Below are 22,013 nucleotides of genomic sequence, written 5' to 3'. Positions count from 1 at the left end.
TGCTGAATTGATTTTTATTTATAAAATCATTTTGAGAACTGTTTGTATTAATGAAAGTACACTTTTGTTTCTAGGTGAAAAATTTAGAGAACTAATGGATAAGTTCCTGAGGGTTAACTTCAGTAAAGGCTGCCCACCCTTGTTTACTACTTTGAAATCTTTATATTACAATACAGAAAAGGTAAAATTTGGTCTTCATTCAGTTCTGCTATAGACTTTTTACTAAATTGTTTAGAAAGATTTTCATGTAAATAATATGCTATGATTTAATCATTTTCTGTTTTAATAATGTTATTCACTTGAAATTATGTGCATGTGGTGAAAGTTCTATCAAAAGGAATGTCAGTGTGAAATTTACACAGTAAAGGCTTTATAAAAGCACTAAGATGATTAAAGATTGTTGTTATTTTTAATGACTGTACTTTCATATAAATTGGACATATTGTCACCAGAGGTCTATATTTAACTATTTTGTGATTAATCACTTATTGTTTCATAGTATGATTGCGGATTTTCTAATTTGTTATGCATGCTTTTAAAATTAGGGAGTGTGAATAATTGAGATAGTGCAACGGTAAAATGCCATTTGGTACTATTGGTTTTAACTCATAAGGCTACATTTTAATAAATATAGTTTAGGTAGTTCTTGAATAAAGAGTATAATACTTTTCTGCATTTTTTTTAATGAGAAAAGAGGCACTTGGTCTTAAATTAGAAAGATAATTAGAAAATTAAAAGTTAGTACAAGACAAGTTGTAATTCTATTTCCAATCATTGCTTATTAATTTAAGTTCTAAAATTTTGTTTTCTATAACTAAGAGTTTTTGAAAGTTACTAGTGCATAAGAAAAAGATTTCATGATGCTTTTAGTTAACACTGTGTCATTTTATTTAGCTTCAACCCATAATATTTGTGAATAATAAACTATTGAAAACAAGGTCAATAATAGGTATTGGCACTTTCTTCCTCATGGCAGCAGGTTTCATGAACTAAAAGTGACAACTGATTGTATCTAGTACTGGTTAGTAGAAATTGTCATTTACATTTAAGAAATTGCATTTCTTTAATATCTGTAGTATGCTTTATTTAACTGTAATGATACTGTCTATCTTTAATAAATAGTGATTGATTCTCAGGAAAACATGTAGCAGTGACTACCAAACATTTCTGTGGGTTATTTAAAATTACTTTCGGCAAACTTCCTTTTTTTCCTTTGGCAAAGGTGACAGGGAAGAAAGGTGAGATGGAAAGTCAGAAATAATAAAGAACTTATGTATGTGAATTAGAATACTGCTTGTATAACAAACATACTTTTCCAGCAACTACTGAATACAGTGGTCATTAAAGAATTTATTTCCCTTAGACTTTCACTGACTTTCTCAGTTATCACAAGGGGTATAGGCTTTTTATTTTTTTGAAATCCCTCCAATATTGATCCAAAATTACCATCATAAAGGTGTTAAGTATTCGTTGATATTTTATAAAGTATGGTATTTGCATTTTTAAAGGAGGCACTGATAATGTATTTACATAGGAATCATTGACTTTTTTTTAAAGGTGGTAGAGACCTATTTTATTTTTTAATTTATTATTTTAGAGAGAGAGAGGTCGCAAGGGAGGGAAAGAGAGAAACAAACATTGATTTGTTGTTCCACTTATTTATTCATTCATTGGTTGATTCCTGTATTTGCTTTGATTGGGGATTGAACCTGCAACATTTGTGTATCAGGTCAGTGCCCTCCCTAACCAACTGAGCTACTTGGCCAGGGCTGACATTTCTTTAATTTTTTTTTGCCTGCCTTTCGTATCTTATTTTATTTATTTTTATTTTAATCATTGTTCAAGTACAGTTTTCTGCCTTTTACTCCCAATCCAGCCCACCCACCCAACCCTCCCCACTTCCCTCCCATTACCACACTCCCCCTAGTTTTTGTCCATGTGTCCTTTAAATTTGTTTCTGTAAACCCTTCCCATTCTCCCCTGAAATTCCCTCTTCTCTCCCCTCTGGTCACTGTCAGTCTATCCTCTATTTCAGTGTCTTTGGTTATATTCTGCTTGCTTCTTTGTTTTGTTGTTTAGGTTCCTGTTAAAGGTGAGATCATATGGTATTTCTCTTTCACTGCCTGGCATATTTCACTTAGCAAAATGCTTTTCAGTTCCATCCAAGCTGTTGCAAAGGTTGGGAGCTCCTTCTTTCTTTCTGCTGCATAGAATTCCATTGTGTAAATGTACCATAGTTTTTGGATCCATTCATTTACTGATGGGCATCTAGGTTGCTTCCATCACCTAGCTATTATAAATTGTACTGCTATGAACATTGGGGTGCAAAGGTTCTTTTGGATTGGTGTTTTAGTGTTCTTAGGATATAGTCCCAGCAGTGGAATTGCTGGGTCAAAAGGCAGATCCATTTTTAGTTTTCTGAGGAAGTTCCATACTGCTTTCCATAGTGGTTGTACCAGTCTGCAGTCCCCCAACAGTGCATTAGGGTCCCCTTTTCTCCACAGCTTCTCCAGCACTTGTTGTTTGTTGCTTTGTTTATGATGGCCATTCTGTCTGGTGTGAAGTGGTATCTCATTGTGGTTTTAGTTTGCATCACTCTGATACCTAGCGATATTGAACATCGTTTCATGTGTCTTTGCATTTTCTGTATGTCCTCCTTGGAGAAGTGTCTGTTCAAGTCCTTTGCCCATTTCTTAATTGGGTTTCTTGTCTTCTTAGAGTGGAGTCATGTAAGTTCTTTATATATTTTGGAGATTAAACCCTTGTCTGAGGTACCATTGGCAAATATGTTTTCCCAAACACTTGGTTCTCTTTTTATTTTGATACTGTTTTTTTTTTAGCTGTGCAGAAGCTTTTTATTTTGATGAGGTCCCATTTGTTTATTCTTTCATTTATGTCCCTTGCTCTAGGGGACATGTCAGTAAAAATGTTTTTGCATGAAGTATCTGAGGTTTTCCTACCTACGTTCTCTTCTAGGACTTTAATGGTGTCACAGTTTATATTTAAGTCTTTTATCCACCTTGAATATATTTTTGTGTAAGGTGTAAGTTGGTGCTTGAGTTTAATTTTTTTGCTTGTAGCTGTCCAGTTCTCCCAACACCATTGGTTGAAGAGGCCATTTTTTCTCCATTTTATGTTGCTGCCCCCTTTGTCAAATATTAATTGACCATAGAGACTTGGGTTTATATCTGGGCTCTCTGTTCTGTTCCATTGGTCCATGTGCCTGTTTTTATGCCAGTACCAGGCTGTTTTGATTACAGTGGCCTTGTAGTATAGTTTAGTGTCAGGTATTGTGATCCCTCCTACTTTACTCTTCTTTCTCAAAATTGCAGCAGCTATTCGGGGTTGTTTATGGTTCCATATAAAATTTTGAAGTGTTTGTTCTATGTCTGTGAAATATGCCATTGGTACTTTGATAGGTATTGATTGCATTGAATGTGTAAATTGCTTTGGGTAGTATGGCCATTTTGATGATATTAATTCTTCCAACCCATGAACATGGTATATGCTTCCATTTGTTTGTGTCTTCCTTGATTTCTTTCCTCAGTGTTATGTTGTTTTCTGAATACAGGTCTTTTACCTATTTGGTTAGGTTTATTCGTAGGTATTTTATTTTTCTTTTTACTATTTCAAATGGGATTTTTTTTCTTGATTTCTGCTTCTGCTGTTTCATTGTTGGTGTGCAGAAATGCCTTTGATTTCTGGATATTGACTTTGTATCCCGCTGTTTTGCCAAATTCATTTATTAGGTCAAGCAGTTTTTTGGCTGAGTCTATAGGATTTTCTATGTACACTATCATGTCATCTGCAAACAGTGACAGTTTTGTTTCCTCCTTTCCGATTTGGATTCATTTTATTTCTTTTTCTTGTCTGATTGCTGTGGCTAAAACTTCCAGTACTATATTGAATGGAAGTGGTGAAAGTGGACAGCCTTGTCTTGTTCCTGATCTTAGTGGAAAAGATTTTAATTTTTGGCCATTGAGTATGATGTTGGCTATAGGTCTCTCATATGTGGCCTTTATTATGTTGAGGAATGCTCCCTCTATTCCTACTTTGCTGAGTGTTTCTATCATAAAAGGGTGCTGACCTTATCAAATGCTTTTCCTGCATCTATTGATATGATCATGTAGTTTTTGTCTTTGCTTTTGTTTATGTGATGTATTACATTTACTGATTTGCGAATATTGTACCATCCTCGCATCCCTGGAATGAATCCCACTTGGTCATGGTATATGATCTTTTTAATGTATCGTTGGATGCGGTGTGCCAATATTTTGTTGAGGATTTTAGCGTTTATGTTCATCAGCGATATTGGCCTGAAGTTTTCTTTCTTTGTTGTGTCTTTATCTGGTTTTGGAATTAGGATGATTTTGGGATCAGCGAGGGGTGTTGAGTAGTATTTACAATTGTATGAACTAGGTCTTATTTACAGTAATATTAAAGCAAAAATCATGTGGCAGAATCTATGAGACCTAGATAACAAGAATAAGGAGTATAGAGCCTTGAGAGGTGTAGTAATGGAACACAAATGAAGGATAGTAAATTATCAACACACTGTGACTGAGATACCAAGCGGAACCTATCAAATGACAGTATAATCAGCCAAGCAAAGAAGATTATGCAGAAAGAAAAAGAATACCAAAATACTACTAAATTAAAAAATTTCCGAAAAATGAGAAAAAGATAATACAGATTTGCAGTAACTTACAAGCTCAAAAAAAAATAAGGGAAAAAAAAGTAGAAGATGGAATGCAGGAGAGATAAATTTGGAGTGGGAAGAATAATACTAGGATGAAAGGAAGAGAAACATAAGGAATTGATAGGTACAAAAATAGTAAGAATTAAAAAATAAAAAGTCACTTAAAAACAAGATAAAATCAAACAATCAACCAACAACAGCCAAAAAAAAAAAAGACCCAAAAAAACCTCTTGTTGGTTTCCAACTGGCCAAACCAGTTTTTCTGGTTTTGCTGGCTTCAGCAGGCTGAGGGGCATTTGGAATGCTTATCACTCTTCCCAGTCAAACCTCAGTAAGTCTCTGGGTACTGCCCCTAGGGCCAGCAGGGTGCTCTTCCCAGAGCCAATCTGACTTCCTCCTGCTGGACCCTGGGCGCTCTGGAGCACGCTCTTTGGAGCTCACTGCCGTGTTCTCCTGGGCTCCGGGTCCCCGCAGAGCTCCTGTGTCTTTTCTGGGTTCATGGTGCAAGCTCTGGGGATCGCAAGGAGATGCGCATTTCCCTCAGATTTCACCTTGGCAGGCTCTAGGTTCTCGGGAAGCACCTGCATCTTTTCTGGATTCACGGTTCAAGCTCCAGGGATAGAGAAGGGGCATGCATTGCACCAATTTCCCCGTTGCGGGCTCTAGGAACCCCAGAAACGCCACGTCTCTTCCGGGTTCACAGCTCGAGAGTCGGGAATCCAGAAGGGGTGCGTGCTTCCCCAAGTTCACCACCGCAGGCTCCAGAAACCCGAGAACCCCTGCGCCCTTTCCTTCTTCAGGGCTGCAAGGTCTGAGCTTTCCAGAGATCCACACTCCCACTGGGCTGGGGTTGCGGGCGCATGTCCAGGCTGCCCCTGGTCTCGAAGGCTGGGGGCACTCACCCCTCCCACGGCTATGCGTAGGTGCTCGCAGCCCCTGCACGACTGTCTCCCAGTCCAACTCCCCTCTCTGTGCCTTGAAGCAACAAGGTCTCCCCTGGTGTTGTTTAACCCCGTTGTTTGGGGAGGGAGCCGCGACTCCACTCTCCCTGGTGCCCTGAGGCCGACCCAGGAGCACCGGGCCTGGGGGTTACAATCCCCCTGGTCCCGGAGCTGATCCCAAGGTCCCTGTTGTCCTGAAGCAGTCTCCTTACTGTCTGATTTTTCGATGTCCGCTATAATTTTTGATCTCCTGTTTTCATAAATGTTTCGGTAACCTAGGCCCCTTGCTCTGTTCCTCCACCGATCCGCGAGTTTCTCTCCCCTGCACAAAGGAAGGGGATCATGCTCCCTCAAACAAAGCCGCTATCTTGATCTCTTCCTCGTGTCTTTTTAAAGACACATTCATTTTCACGTTTCTGAAATTGAGGTGTGTTTTATAATGAACAGCCTATAGGGTTTGTTGGAACACTGTCTTTATCGCCAGCAAAGTTGGTTTAAAGAAATGAGGCCCACATAGGCTTTATTCCTTTCCCTCCTGTGTCGAGTTTGCCCAGAGTCATAAGCCAAGAACCCAGACACCTGAGGTCTCCTTGCTCCACATTTCTTTAATTTTTAAAGCACACAACAGACATTTTACCAAGTGCTTTTAAGAGTTGAATTAAGCTCTGAAAATTGAGTTTTAGTTACCAGAACTTAGTACAGTGAGAAAAAATTCAGAAGTATGGGAAATACTTCTCAAATGATTATGGCCACATATATTTGTGATTACTGATAAATGCATTTCAAAATGTGCATATTTGTAATCAGCAATGAGTCCTGTTTTTAGCTAAAGGCTGTATTTTAATGCTTGAGGGAGGATTTCAAAGAGATGAAGTTTAACAAACAATTATGGTCTTATAACCTTCCAAGTCTGAAGAATAAGCCACATTAGGTAGCATGAAAATAAAATAATCTTTTGAAGTTAGTGCAGGATACAGTATGACTGTAAAAAAAGTATTTAAAAAAATGTCTCCAGCATTTTAATGAATATATAATTTAAGACTATTAAGAGCATTCTTTGCCCTGGCTGGTGTGGCTGAGTGGATTGAGCGCTGGTCTGAGAATTGAAAGGTCACCAGTTTGATTCCCAGTCAGGGCACATGTCAGGGTTGTGGGCCAGGTCCCCAGCTGGGGACATGTGAAAGGCAACGTATGGATGTTTCTCTCATACATTGATGTTTCTCTCCCTCACTTTCTCCTTTCCTTCCCTTTTCTAAAATAAATAAAAATAAAAACTATATATATTAAAGAAAACATTCTTCATGTAAATTCCTTTTAAGGTTTTTATCCTCTGAATTTACTTGTGGTCCATATGTTGATATAGGACCAGCCTGTTCCACGTCTCTTTCCTTCCTACCAGTCTGGATGGAGGTGATTTCTTTAATTCCGTAGTTGTCAGACTTCCATTGAACTCAATTACTGACATTTCTAAGTGATATTTGTTCTATAATTTAGTTGTAATTTTGATGTTGTTGTTTGAGGAAGCGAGCCATGCTTATGTATGCCGCCATCTTGCAAAATTTAAATTTTTATGAAGTCCAACGTATCTTTTTTCTCTTTTGTTGCTTGTGCTATTGTGTTGTATCTAAGAAATCATTTCCAAATCCAAGGTCATGGAGATTTACATTGTTACTTCTAGCAGTTTTAACTTTTGGTTTTTACATCGAGGTCTTTGATGCACTTTGAATGCATCATTATAAATGGTATGAAGCAGGAGTCCAGCTTCTTTTGCATGTGGCTGTTCATTCTTTCCAGCACCATTTGTTGAAGAGATCATATTCTTTCTCCATTAAAAGATCTTGGCAGCCTTGTTGAAGTAAATGGACCAAAAATGTGAGGGTTCATTTCTGGTCTCAGTTCTGTTCTACTGATTTGTATGCCTATCCTTATGCTGGTAACATTCGTCTTTCCTATTTTTTCTCTTTTTATTTGAATTTATTAGAGTGACATTTACTAATAGAATTATGTAGCTTTCTGGTATACAACTCTGCCATATATCATCTATACATTCATTACTATAGCTCTGGGGTAAGTTTTGAAATTAGGAAGTATGAATTTGCCTAGTTTGGTTTTTTACAAATTCTTTTTGGCCATTTAAGATTTTTAAATTTCTGCTTAAATTTTAGGAACGGCTTTTCAATTTGTACAGAGAAGCCAGCTGGGATTTTATAGGGATGGCATGAATCCGTAGATCACTTTGAGAAATATTCCCATCTTAACAACATTAAGTCTTTCAGTCTATGAACATTTGATGTCTTTCCATTTATTTAGATCTTCTTTGTTTTTTAATATTTTAATTTTTTAAATTACAGGTTATATTTAATATTATTTTGTATTAGTTTCAAGTATAAACATAATGGTTTAATAGTCATATACCTAATGAAGCCACCCTGCTGCCCCCCCCCATCCCCACTGCAAATATGCAAGTACCCACTTGGCATCTACATGGTTCCTAGCAATACTATTGATCATATTCCTTATGCTGTACTTTACTTCCTTGGGACTATTTTGTGACTATCAGTTTGTACTTCTTAATCCCTTCACCTTTCTCACCAAATCCCCCCTGTGTTCTTTCTTCTGGTAATCATCTGTTCTGTGTATCCATTAATCTGTTACTATATTTTTGTTTGTTTTCCTTTTTTGATTCTACATGTAAGTGAAATCATATGGTATTTGTCTTTTTCTGTCTGACTTATTTCAGTTAGCATAACACTCTCTAGGTCCATCCATGCTCTCTCAAATGGTAAGATTTCTTTTTTTTTATGCTTGAGTCATATTCTGTTGTATAGATTCCATTGTGTATTTATTGATGGGCACTTGGGTTGTTTCCATAGCTTTGCTCTTGTAAATAACACTGTAATGAACATAGGGATGCATATATTCTTGAGAATTAGTGTTTTGAGTTTTTTGGATAAATACCTAGAAGTGGAAGTGTGCTGGGTTGTAAGGCAGTTCTAGTTTTAATTTTTTGAGGACCTTCCATACTGTCTTTCATTGTATCTGGACAAATCTTCATTCCTACGAACAGATGAGGGTTCTCTTTTCTCCGCATGCTTGCCAACTCTTGTTGCTTGTAGATTTTTTAAAGTTTTTAATGTTTATTTTTATTTTTTATTTTTTAAATATTTTTTCAATTACAGCTTACATTCAGTATTATTTTGTATTAGTTTCAGGGGTACAGCATAGTGGTTAGACAATCATATATTTACAAAGTGTTCTTCCTGATATTTCCAGTACTCAACAGATACTGTACAGTTACTACAATGTTATTGACTATATTTCCTTTGCTGGACTTTATGTCCCTATGACTGTTTTGTATCCACTAGTCTGTACTTCTCAATCCCTTCAACTTTTTCACCCAGTTCCGTAACCCCAACTCAGTCAACCATGAACCTGTTCTCTGTATCCATGAGTCTGTTTCTGTTTTGTTTGTTTACATTTTCATTAGAGCTCAAATATAAGTGAAATAATATGATATTTGTTTTTCTCTGACTTAGTTTACTTAGCATACTACCCTGTAAGTCCATCCATGCTTTTGCAAATGGTAAGACTTCATTCTTTATTATGGTTGAATAATATTCCACTGTATATAAGTACCACTACCTTTTTATCACTCATCTATTGATGAGCACTTTGGTTGTTTCCACAGCTCAGCTATTAGAAATAATGCTTTGATGAACCTAGGGGTGCATATATTCTTTTGATTTAGTGTTTCGTGTTTCTTTGGATAAATACTGAGAAGTAAGTAGAATCACTGGGTCATAAAGCAGCAGTAATTTAAAATTTTTGAGGACACTCCATACTGCTTTCTATAGTAGCTGCACCAGTCTGCATTCCCACCAATAGTGAAGGAAGGTTCCCTTTTCTTCATATCCTTGACAACACTTGTTTGTGGATTTATTGATAATAGCTGTTCTGACATGTGTGAGGTGATACCTCATTGTGGTTTTAATTCACATTTCTCTGATGACTAGTGATGTTGAGCGTCTTTTCAGATGCCTATTGGCTGTCTGCATGTCCTCTTTGGAGAAATGTCTGTTCAGGTTCCCTGCTTATTTTTTAATTGGATTGGTTATATTAAGAATTTTTGGTATTAACCCCTTATCAGATGTATCATTAGTAAATATCTTTTCTCTTTCAGTAGGTCATCTTTTTGTTTTGTTGATGATTCCCTTTGCTGTTCAAAATCTTTTAAATTTTATGTAGTCCAACTTTATTTTTTCTTTTGTTTTCTCTGCCAGAGGATATATATAAGAAAAAATACTGCTTATAGACATGTCAGACTTGCTGTCAAGATGAAGGCATTGGTAGACACGCTTTGCTACCTTGTACAACCATAAGAAAGATCATAGCTACTCTCAAAACAAAAAAATACCCGCAACTGCTAGAAAATTGGCAGATAACTTTCCTGAAATTGTTAATTCTAACAGGTTTTATTTCTTAATGGAATCATTAGGATTTTCTATAAATAAGATCATGTCATCTGCAAACAGATGTTTTTACTTTTTTCTAATTTAAATGCCTTTTACAGTTACTTCTTTTTCTGCCTAACTTCTTTCGCTAGAACTTACCATGCTGTGTTCAATAGAAGTAATGAAAGCAGGCATTCTTTTCTTGTTCTTAGTGGAAATGTTTTCAGTCTTTCACTATTGAGTATGATGTTCACTGTGGGTTTTTCATATATGGCATTTATTATGTTGAGATAGTTGCATTTCTAGTTTGAGTGTTTTTATAATGAAATGGTGTTGAATTTTGTCATGTTTTTTCTGCATCGGTTGAGATGATCATGTATTTTTTTTCCCTGTCCTTTTATTTATTTATTTTTAAATATATTTTATTGATTATGCTATTACAGTTGTTTCATTATCCCCCCTTCATTCCCCTCTACCCTGCACACCCTCTCCCACCCACATTCCTCCCCTTTCGTTCATGTCCATGTGTCATAAGTTCTTTAGCTTCTACATTTCCCATACGATTCTTGCCCTCCCTCTGTCTATTTTCTACCTACCATCTATGCTACTTATTCTCTGCACCTTTTCCCCCTCTCTCCTCCTCCCACTCCCCTGTTGCTAGCCCTCCATGTGATTTCCATTTCTGTGGTTCTGTTCCTGTTCTACTTGTTCGCTTAGTTTGTTTTTGTTTTTGTTTTAGGTGTGGCTGTTCATAATTGTGAGTTTGCTGTCATTTTACTATACATGTTTTTTATCTCCTTTTTCTTAGATAAGTCCCTTTAACATTTCATATAATAAGGGCATGGTGATGATGAACTCCTTTAACTTGACCTTATCTGAGAAGTACTTTATCTGCCCTCCCATTCTAAATGAAAGCTTTACTGGATAGAGCAATCTTGGATGTAGGTCCTTGTCTTGCATGACTTGGAATACTTCTGTCCAGCCCCTTCTTGCCTGCAATGTCTCTTTGGGGAAGTCAGCTGACAGTCTGATGGGAACTCCTTTGTAGGTTACTGTCTCCTTATCTCTTGCTGCTTCTAGGATTCTCTCCTTCATTTTTACCTTGGCTAATGTAATTATGATGTGCCTTGGTGTGTTCCTCCTTGGGTCCAACTTCTTTGGGACTCTCTGAGCTTCCTGGACTTTATGGAAGTCCATTTCCTTTGCCAGATTGGGGAAGTTCTCCTTTATTATTTGTTCAAATAACTTTTCCGCTTGTTGCTCTTCCTCTTCTCCTTCTGGTACCCCTTTGATTTGGATGTTGGAACGTTTCAAGATGTCCTGGAGATTCCTAAGCCTCTCCTCATTTTTTTGAATTCTTGTTTGTTTATTCTTTTCTGTTTGGTTGTTTCTTTCTTCCTTATGGTCCACTCCATTGATTTGAGTCCCAGTTTTCCTCCCACCACTGTTGGTTCCTGTGCATTTTCCTTCATTTCACTTAGCATAGCCTTCAATTTTTTATCTTAATTTGCAACCATATTCAACCAATTCTGTGAGCATACTGATCACCAGTGTTTTGCACTGTGCATCTAATAGGTTAGCTATCTTTTGGTTGCTTAGTTGTATTTGCTGTGGAGCTTTGATCTGTTCTTCCGTTTGGGCCATTTTTTTTTTGTCTTGTCACGCCGGTTATGTATGAGGGGTGGAGCCTTAGGTATTCACCAGGGCGGGGCAATCCAGTTGCTGGGTTGTGATGCTGTCTGTGGGGGTGGGGTCCGAGAGGGAACAGTGGCGCTTGCTCCGGTCTCTCAGACTTCAGTCCCTTATACCACTTCCCCCAGGCACACTGGGCCTTTCTGGTGTGGGTGGGCTTGTGCGTGTTCTAAGACCCCATGGGTCTCTGCGACAAACTCTTGAGGCTGGGAGTCTCCTGCACCTCAACCCCCACAGGTGTTTTCAATCAATGCCCGAGGCTCTGTTTCCTGGTGCTGGGACCCTGGGTTGTGCGCAGTGCCTTGCTTCACAATTGCCACCTCGCTGGGTCTGCTGGGTGCCACCCTGTGACCAGGTCTGCCAGCCACCAGCTGCACACCCATGGTCTGCCTGCTGGGGTCTTGTGCTCCCTGGATGCCTTATGTGCCTGGTCCCAATGCTCTTTGTGCCTTGACCCCTCTCTGCCTGGCCCCTGGACTCTGCCCCTCCTACTGGTCTGGATGAATGTGTCTATTTTAACTCCTTGGTTGTCTGACTTCTATACAGTTCAATTCTCTGTCAGTTCTGGTTGTTATTCTGTTTCTAAATTGTTGTTCCTATCTTAGTTATGCGAGGAGGCATAGTATGTCTACCTATACCTCTATCTTGGCCGGAAGTCCCTCTGTTCTTTTATTAATGTGGCATGTTGCATTGCTCAATTTTCACATGTTAAACCATCCTTACATTCCAGGAATAAATCCCACTTGGTTATGGTACGTAATCTTTTAATATGATGCTGAATTCAATTTGCTAGTATTGTGTTAAGAACTTTTGCATCCATATTCATGAGGAATATTGTTCAGTATTTTTCCTGTGATGTCTTTATCTGGCTTTGGTGTCACAGTAATGCTAGCTTCATAGAATAAGTTCAAAAATGTTCCCTTCTTCATCTTCTTTTCTTTTTTGGAAAAGTTTGGTGTTTTTAAATGTTTGATAGAATTCACTAGTGAAGCCATTGGTTCTTGGGCTTTTCTTTGTTCACAGATTTTTTATTACTGAATTAATCTGCTTACTAGTTAGGGGTCTATTCAGATTTTAAGAATCATTGTTTTAAAATAACCTGGATTTTAAAAGCCTTAGCATTAAAATAATACAACATTATTACTGTGTTTGAAAAGAATAACCATATTCTACTGCCCTAATCCATTTGGTTATATTTTTGTTGCGAATGTATCTATACATATATGTTTTAATCAAGTCATAATGTGTGTAAATTCTTTTCATGTTTTTGTATTTGTTACTTAACATGTTTTCCCCACTATTAATGTATAGTCCTACCTATTTCGCTGTTGCCTTTGTATCCTAGAGAATTATGCCATATCATGCAACATTATATGAGAAAGATATTGTGTAGGTCTGAGCAGTGTTTTGTTTTGTTTATTGACTGGTGCCAGTGGGATGGTCAGTGGCTTCCTGAATACTGTGTACTATGTGATTTTGTGGGTGGGGTTCTAATTTGCATTCTGAATTAAACTAATTAATCATATCACCTCCTGTGGAAAGTGTGAAGAAGTTTCTTTTGTAGTCATATATAGTATATGTGCTATACATACATATACATTCACATATACATATATATGAATATGATACATACATATAAAAATCTGTTCAGGACTTTGGGATAAATGGTCTGCTCTTCAATGGCAATGGAATTATAGTGAATTTTTATTTTTAAACAGGCATAGGGAAGAAAAGAAACAATTGTGTTTCTAAAAATAAAAGTGTTTAAATTTCATATTCACAAAATGGTAATGCGTCAGACCTTATTATTTAGTAGGTAGATAGGTGAATTTGGTAGGAAAACCTATTGTATAATACACATTTTCACTTCTGCCTTTTTGCAGGGCTACTGTCCATAACAAGCCAACTAGACTCATTTTAAATTTTACTTACACTTTTCAAAACTTTCATATTTTGTAGACATGCTAACAGTGATTCATAAGCATATGTCTGTTAATTTTACATTTGCTTATTTTTAGATTTTTGTAATGTTAACAAAGTTGAAAGAGGAAATCAAGTTTATTTAACAATATAATTTAACTTATAGGCAGGAAGGGTGGACACCCTAATAAGTTAATTTATAATTTTGAAATAAGATGTATATTATTTCCAAATCTAATTAACCCACAAGAAATGTAAATACCTTTAATAAAATATTTTTAAATTTTAAAACTATGTTATGTCTTTTTAACAGATTTCTATAATCCAGGAACTTGTTACTAATTATGAAGCTTCTCTTAAAACATGTGACTTTTTTAGCTCTTATGGTAAGTTTAAATTAGTTTCTGTTGGAATTTAGTTACTCATTTCTGTCCATTTGTAATCACTTACAGTAAGACCATCTTAATGTTTATTATGTAAATACTACGTGATAGGTATTTACTGAATGATTTTTGAATTCATGAAGTATAATTTTTGAAATGCGAAGAGTACATTTCAATTTTATTTTATTTAAATTATCCATAATATTGTGAGATGGGAGTTAACCCTATTTTAACACAAGTAAATTGACTCGAGAGATTGAGTGGCTTGCCAAAGATGACGCAGTTAGTTTATATTGAAATGTATTTTTACTGAATCCTACTTTTCTTTCTTTTTTTTTCTTTAAATCCTTTAAAATTTGTTTGTTCTTGTTTATAGGGGCATATGTAAATCAAGGCAACTGCAGAGAACACTGTAGATTGCTTTCATTCATGTAGATGCTAACTTTGGTTTGTTTTCTTCATGTGCCTTTTACATGTCATTGCTCTTTTGTTTTTGCTAGTTTGAAACAAATTCCATGTAAGAGAACAGACATGGAAGTAAATAGAATAATGAACACTGTGTCTCCATCACCTAGCTTCTGTTACATTTTCCTAGACTTATTTGAAGTATCTTCTGTCTAGTTTTTCTGGAGTATTTTGAAAGCAGACATAACTCTTTTACCTGTCAGTACTTTAGTATACATCTCTATTTAAAACACTTAAGCAGATGAGGTAACTACAGTGCTATCTTATACAAAATTAATTCTCATACCATAATATCTAACACCCAGTGTACATGCAGATTTCCTTGATTATCTTAACAAATTGTCTTTGCATAATTTGTTTATTTGAGTTTGGATCCAACTTGGTTTTTATGTCTCTGATATTCTTTTAATCTTGAGTAGTGTCCTCCCCTCCCTTTTAAAAAATGTTATTTGTTGAAAGGTTATTTGTCTTGTGGAATGTCCCATATTCTGCATTTGGCTGATTTGCTTTCTAATGGTATCATTTAATATATTTCTTTTGAATTCAGTAAGATTTATGGGCTTGATTAGATTCAGGTTCCATATGAATATTTAATATGTGATGTACGGTACTTCCCATTATATCACAACTGGAGGCGGAAGACATTCTATTTGTCTCTCTTTTTATGTTGTTAAGAGTTCAGATGTTGTTAGCCATCTGCCCATTAAAGGATTCCTCATTGGCCTCTCACCTAATGATTTTAGCAGTCAATGCAAATCATTGCCCCAATCCCTGATTTCATTCAAGTCATCATTTCATCTGTATTTTTTAGTTAGTTAGACTTCATTTCATCTATATTTATTAGTAAAAAACTTGCCCTCATCAACTATTTGGTTTCCCTGAACTGTACTTCATACAAGGGGAGCAAGATAAACTCTTTGCCTTTATTGATTCATTGTGTTTTAATTTATACTAATTTGTTTGCATGTTGTCATTTTATTTGGTCACCTAGTCTAGGAGACCTGTGTTTTTCTGATAAATTCTGGTAAATTCTCTTTTTCACTCTTTCTTCCTCATTTTGTACCTGTATGTGTTCCCTTCTGAAATCTAATTTGAGAGCTTGGTATTTCTCTACTCTTTACAGCTTGAGGGTACAGGATGGGAGACAGCATAGAGCTCAGCTGATAGTATGTGACTGCTTTTGACACATTGGGTTACTTCTTTTTACCTTATCAGGAATGTATCTTCTTCATATCCTTCACCTTTCCCTGATTTAGTGTTGAGGCCTAAAAAAGGCTAAGCCTTGGCAGTTCTTGCCTTTGTGGAAATCTTGTGGTGGTAGTGAGGGACATTTTTTTTCCAAGATGTTTTCCTGGGTCTGCTGCCTTTTGCCCCCGGCCTGTGGATTCATAGACTATCTTCTATTCTCAGCACTGTTTCTTTGGAGTGAGGTGAGGTGCTAGAAACCTTTGAAAGTAGCATCTTCTTTCTCTGTTTGGTTGCCACTTTTTGAACTTGATGGCATGCAGTCATACCTCTTTCTGTTGAAATTTGTCATTTTTGCTGGGTGTTTAGTGTTTATTATTGTAATAATTATTAATTTCATTATGCTTTGGGGGAGAGAGTGTATGTGATATCCTTTACTTTGCCTTCTTCCTTATAATAATTTTGTATTTGTTTGATTCCAGAGAATGAGGAGAAGGAACCTCCAACAACACTTCTTTGGGTTCAGTATTTCCTGGCACAGCACTTTGATAAACTTGGGCAATATTCTTTGGCTTTGGATTATATTAATGCTGCTATTGCTAGTACTCCAACTCTAATAGAATTATTTTATATGAAAGCAAAAATTTACAAGGTAAAATCCTAGATATGTTTTGTTTAATAATTGAAGAGTTTAGCTATTTAAGAACTCTTGGAATCATTTCTGTGCAGAAATAACTTATGGTACTTTGATAATCTATTTCTAATAGTATAAAAATCTTAGAGTTATAGGTTGCATAGTTTTGAACTCAGTGTTAATATTTGATTCAATTCTTAGTAAAGGTGAATTCTAATTTAAAGATTTCTAGATAAATTGTACAAAACTGATACCAAATTTCTAGTTTGTCTTTATAAACTGTTGCTATTTGTAGTGCTCCCATATTATCTTAACCATAAACTATAATTTCTTTAATACTTTTATCTCTTAAAGCATATAGGCAATCTCAAAGAAGCTGCAAAGTGGATGGATGAAGCACAGTCTTTAGACACGGCTGATAGGTTCATCAATTCCAAATGTGCAAAATACATGCTTCGAGCAAATATGATAAAAGAAGCAGAGGAAATGTGCTCCAAGTTCACAAGGGTAGGAAATAGCATTAAACTTCCACTCTGTGATGATTTGTGAAGTTTGCCACTAAAGTTTTTAAGAATTCATTTTTGTTATTTTTTAAATCCCATTTAGCTCATATCCTAAGCATGGGTTCTTACTGAGGTTTCAGTGTGTGTGTACAGGTGCTTCTGGGGTGAGGGGTGGGGAAGCTGATTAAAAAGCAACAGCAGGAGCAAATACCTTTATACAAAAATAGGCAATATGCCGTACTTCAGGGAATGTGTGTAATATTCAGTTTACGATTCTTTTGTCTTGCTAGAAATTTGTGACTGCTATTTAATTTCTCTTTTACATTGTTACTTCAGAATTGTTCATGAAGTTCTTTCTATATAAAATTAAGGTTCGTGGACTACTGGTCTCTGTGCCAATTGAGAATTTAAGTTCACTGAAATGGTGGGACTAAATGTTGTTCCTTTCTGTCCTTCACAGTCCTTTTATATCCTTTCAACATAGACTTTCTGTTTTATAAAAATAATATTTTACATGTTTATGATTAAAAATATAAGTAGACTATGGAACATTCAGAAAGCTCAGAAACACATTCATATATATTTGAAAACTTGGTTTATTACCAGAGGTGCATTAAAAATCAGAGATGAGCCCTGGTTGGCATAGCTCAGTGGATTGAGCATGGGCTGCGAACCAAAGTGTCACAGGTTCAATTCCCAGTCTGGTCACATGTCTCGGTTGCAGACCACGGCCCCCAGCAACAGCAACAGCACATTGCTGTTTCTCTCTCTCTCTCTCTTTCTCCCTCCCTTCCCTCTCTAAAAATAAATAAATAAAATCTTAAAAAAATCAGAGATGAAAAAATATTGCTGGGACAATTAGTTATTTGTGTTGAAAAGAATAAAATGACATTCTTATCTTGTGCTGCTGCAAATAAATCAATTCCAGATGGGCTGAAGATCTAAGTATGGAAAGCACAGTTTTTAGACTTTTGGAAGAAGGTATGGAAGTTTATCTTTAGGGCCTGAGGTAGGAAACATTTCTTAGGACACCGTAAGTGTAAAGTATGAGAGTAAGTTGAAACACTTGACTGTATTAAAAATCAAGATAATCTGTAACAGCATAATCATAGTGAAGTGAGAAGATAAACCACAGAATTAATTTGAGAAGATATTTCTAATCCATATAATAAAAAAAATTTATAATGAACTCCAGAGAATTCACTGATACAGTTATATAGTACATATTGATTGTAACATTGAGGCATCATGAGGAAACCATTGCTGCAAGTTTGATTTCCAAATTTTAATTAAGATTCTTTGAAATAAATGTATGTCCAAGTGCACATTACATGTGAAGTGGAGGGCTTTAGTGCTGATGTTTACAGGTGAGGTATTTGGGATGAACGTAAGTTACCACTGTGCTCTGTGATGCTAATAATGTATCACTACTACAGCACCACTGTACCACCTTCCTTAAATGTTAACTAGATTTTGGTTGTGTCTGATTGTTAATGGAAACCCCTTGTAATTTAGAAGCTTGAACTTTTATTGTGAAAATTTAACTGCTTATAAGGATCATGTCATAGAAACATAAATACACAAAACTCAATAAAATTAAGGCAAGTATGGACAAAGGATAAGAACAGTTCACATAAGTGGTAAATGGAATGGCCAAAAAAAGATGTCTCCAACAGTAATCAGGGAAATTATAAGATATTATTTTGTACACATTAAATTTAAGTCTGACATTATTAGGTATTGACAAATAATCTGTTTTATATATTCTTTATATATGTTTTACATATATAGGTATATGATGTCACTTAATCTTAACAATCTTATGATACCGTTACCCTCATATCACAGTTAAGGAAATGTTTAGAGAGGTCAAATACTGTGGCATCTGGAGATAACCCACTTTGTCATTTATTTGGAGCCAGGATTCTAGACTAGGTGTCTCTGACTCTAAAACCTAGGTTTTAGGATTGTGTTGTAGGAACAGAAACTGCAGTGACTAGTGTTTCTGAAGCTCAGAAGCCATAGGATCAACAGTAGATGCAAAGGGGCAGTTGAAATGTCAGCAAGAAGTATTAGCAAGAATGATGAGTATTAGGAAAAAAAACTAGGAAGATAGTAATATAGCTTATGTTCATGTGGCACTTTTTTTATGTGTTTGAAATTTTATAGCAGTATGATTGGGCTTCTGAAGAGGTTACTTGAATCATCTTTGGTCACATAGTGAATATTGCTGGGGCTCAGACTTTTCAGTGCCCTTCCCACTGAGTCACAATTTTGAAGGTTAGAAGAAAGTACAAGTTTAGATATGAAAACAGTGATGTTTGTAAAGACAAGTACCTACCACCTTGAAGGCCAATGTAGAGATTAGAAGTAAAGCACAATTAAAAATGAATACACAAAACTTTTAAAATTAGGTAATAAGCGCAATCACACACATGTGCACCCTAAACCAGAGACAACTGTCTGAAAAGGCACAGGGAAATGAAAGAAGGGGAAAGTTGTGCTGTTTGAGAGTAGTCACTAATCTAGTTTGCTCATCATAATTGCTCTCAGTCGTCCATTCTTGGCAAGTTTCCATGCTATGTGGAGAGCTTGTATTCAGTTTATCCAAAGTGGTTCCTTGGCCAGATATGTCTGTAACATGTGGTAGATAAACACAGTGAGCCAGAGCAGGAAAACTGCTAAATGATTTTGAGTAACCAGTTTGTATCTGCTTGTTCATTGAATGAAGTGCTCATATTTCACAGTTTGAAGATTCCTTCTTGAAGATTTTTCATAGTTTGAAATTCTTATATGAGGTTATTGATGCAAGTTGTATAGTTCTAGTTGGTAATGGTTTTGAAATGAAATATAATGTAGATTTCTTATAAACATAGGTAGTCATCAAAAAATGTAAAATATATGTAACCATAAAGAATAAAATACACTCATACTTTCACCTAACCAGTTTTTATCCTTTTAATGAGAATTCTGAAAATTGAACTGATAACACAAAATGGGTATGACAAAGAACTGAAGATTAAAATTACCTATGTAAATATATCATTGCCATCTTTCCTGGGGTCACATAAAATATATTTGAAATATCCTTAAAAGTGTGGCAACACTCCAGTGCCACTGCTCTGACACTAGGTGCTTTATGACTTATGTTGTTCCCAGAATTCACATTGAACCTGAATTAACAAATACTTTAAACAAATTCCATTGTTTGGTTTTGTCAGCTTCAAGGGGAAGAGTTGGCATAGAATAGGAAATGCTGTTAGAAGCAGACACATGGGCACAAAAAAGTGACAACTGATAGCCTAAGCCTAATGTGCAGGGAGGGGACTGGGAAACTGAAAAGCAGGCTTGGGCCCTAGTACTGACGGATTTGGCAGTAATAGATGTACATAGCCCTGTGTCAGCAAAGAAAGGTTAAGTAGCTTTTACTTAATAAGGAGAAAATAGGCAGTACTTCACGGGCTGCTATCTAAAATAATTTAAATCAGGGTGTCAAACTCATTTTCATCAGGGGCCACATCAGCCTTGAGGTTGCCTTCAAAGGGCCAAATGTAATTTTAGGACTGTATAAATGTAACTCTCCCTATCCTAGGTGCAAGGAGCTTGGCGCTGCCTCTGGGTAGAAACAAGGTGCCAGGCCAGATAAAACAAGGTGGAGGGCCAGATTCAGCCCTTGGGCCTTGTGTTTGCCACCTATGGTTTAAATAGAAGCTTTGTTGCTTTAAAACTTAGCTTTAGTAATCTGGAGTTTTTTATATAGAATGTTGAATACCCCAATACAGCTGGATAAATAAGACATACAATTTTAAATCAATAGGAGCTTTTTGGTAATAGTTGGTATATTTGTTAATTACTGTTGTCAAAATATTTGTAGCTATAGTTGTAAAAGAGAAAATGAGATTTTTAGGATCTCTTATTACTTGCTTCTTATATTAATGAATGCTTCTATTTCAGGAAGGAACATCTGCCATGGAAAATCTAAATGAGATGCAGTGCATGTGGTTTCAAACAGAGTGCATTTCTGCTTATCAGCGTTTGGGGAGATACGGGGATGCCTTAAAAAAGTGCCATGAAGTAGAAAGGGTAAGTTGATAGAATTTTGACTCTATTTTTCTCTGGTAAGTAGATGAAAAAAGCAGGTATTTTTCTACATGGTAACATCTACCTCTTATTTACTTTGGAAACTTTATTGTGAAAAATTCTTTCACACATTCAGAGGTTGTGAATAAATGGTTGCTTTTGTTTGATCCTCAGATGGTTGTGATTTCAACATGTCTCCATGTCTTTGTCTGAAGGAACAAGTAAGAGATAGTTTAGTAAACCATTATTGCTGTTAGTAACATATATTCAAATTATCTGTTCCATAATCGGGCCGTTATTTGATTTTCATCACTAGCCAAGAAGGATACACAAGCAGATGGCCACCTCTTTCCCCTTTATATCAGGATCTGCTCAGTAGTCAGCCTCTCTCCAGTTTGTCTTCCCAGGATATTTGTTCTCATTTCAGTACTTTGGACAGCAGCCTGACTGGTTTGCACCCTTATTTTATCACTTGCTTTTAGGATGATGTGTGTGATTTGCCTTAGTGAGGGGCCTTTTCTTTTCCTTTGTGTGAATTTTTGTTTTCCTGTTCTTTGTCATCTCTGAAGCACTCTCCTTCCAATGGACAACAGGAGGAAAAGAGCCACAAATGCACCCCTGAGGCAGTCCTCAGCAGCCCTCAGTTGGGGTCAATCGGCACCACTGTTCCCATGCTGACGCAGTATAAAACCACAGGCATCATAGTCAGGTGAGCCTGATGTCTGCCCTCTGGCAGTCACTTTGGCCTTTTTCCCATGTGAAACTTCTGAGATTACCCAAAAGAAAGGCTAAACTTTAGGGGGTGGCTTTTGATGGGAACTGGAACTAGGATTACATATGAGCCCTTTTACAAATAACCTAGTTTTTGCTTTGTTTTGTTTTTATTCTTAGCTTGGGCTTCATGGATATCTCTGGGAAAAATTCTCATCTTGAAAATATAAAAAGCCCTTGGATAATAAGTGAAGTATTCAGGCATTGTAGTGTAAGTCAGGCTCTTCTGTGATAAAACCAGAGATCATTAACTTGATGACTATCACTTTAAAACATTCTATTTGTTATT

At 36.3% G+C, this 22,013-nt stretch overlaps 1 protein-coding gene across 3 annotated transcripts in view; it reads left to right on the top strand.

Annotated features, from left to right (window-relative positions):
- The window catches only part of NAA16 (N-alpha-acetyltransferase 16, NatA auxiliary subunit), a 77,898-nt gene that overhangs the window by 36,749 nt on the left and 19,136 nt on the right, over positions 1-22,013 (top strand). For all 3 annotated transcript variants that reach the window (XM_045839206.1, XM_045839204.1, XM_045839205.1), the window contains 5 exons: positions 75-181; positions 14,017-14,089; positions 16,219-16,388; positions 16,725-16,877; positions 20,828-20,956. In XM_045839206.1, the coding sequence (XP_045695162.1) occupies positions 75-181; positions 14,017-14,089; positions 16,219-16,388; positions 16,725-16,877; positions 20,828-20,956 (632 nt within the window). The remainder of the gene's footprint in view (positions 1-74; positions 182-14,016; positions 14,090-16,218; positions 16,389-16,724; positions 16,878-20,827; positions 20,957-22,013) is intronic.

The sequence above is a fragment of the Phyllostomus hastatus genome, unplaced genomic scaffold (assembly GCF_019186645.2).
Source record: "Phyllostomus hastatus isolate PE091 unplaced genomic scaffold, TTU_PhHast_1.1 phas_contig_29, whole genome shotgun sequence".
Lineage (NCBI taxonomy): Eukaryota > Metazoa > Chordata > Mammalia > Chiroptera > Phyllostomidae > Phyllostomus > Phyllostomus hastatus.
Note: the sequence above shows the minus strand (reverse complement) of the source record. Positions and strands in the feature narration are given on the sequence as shown.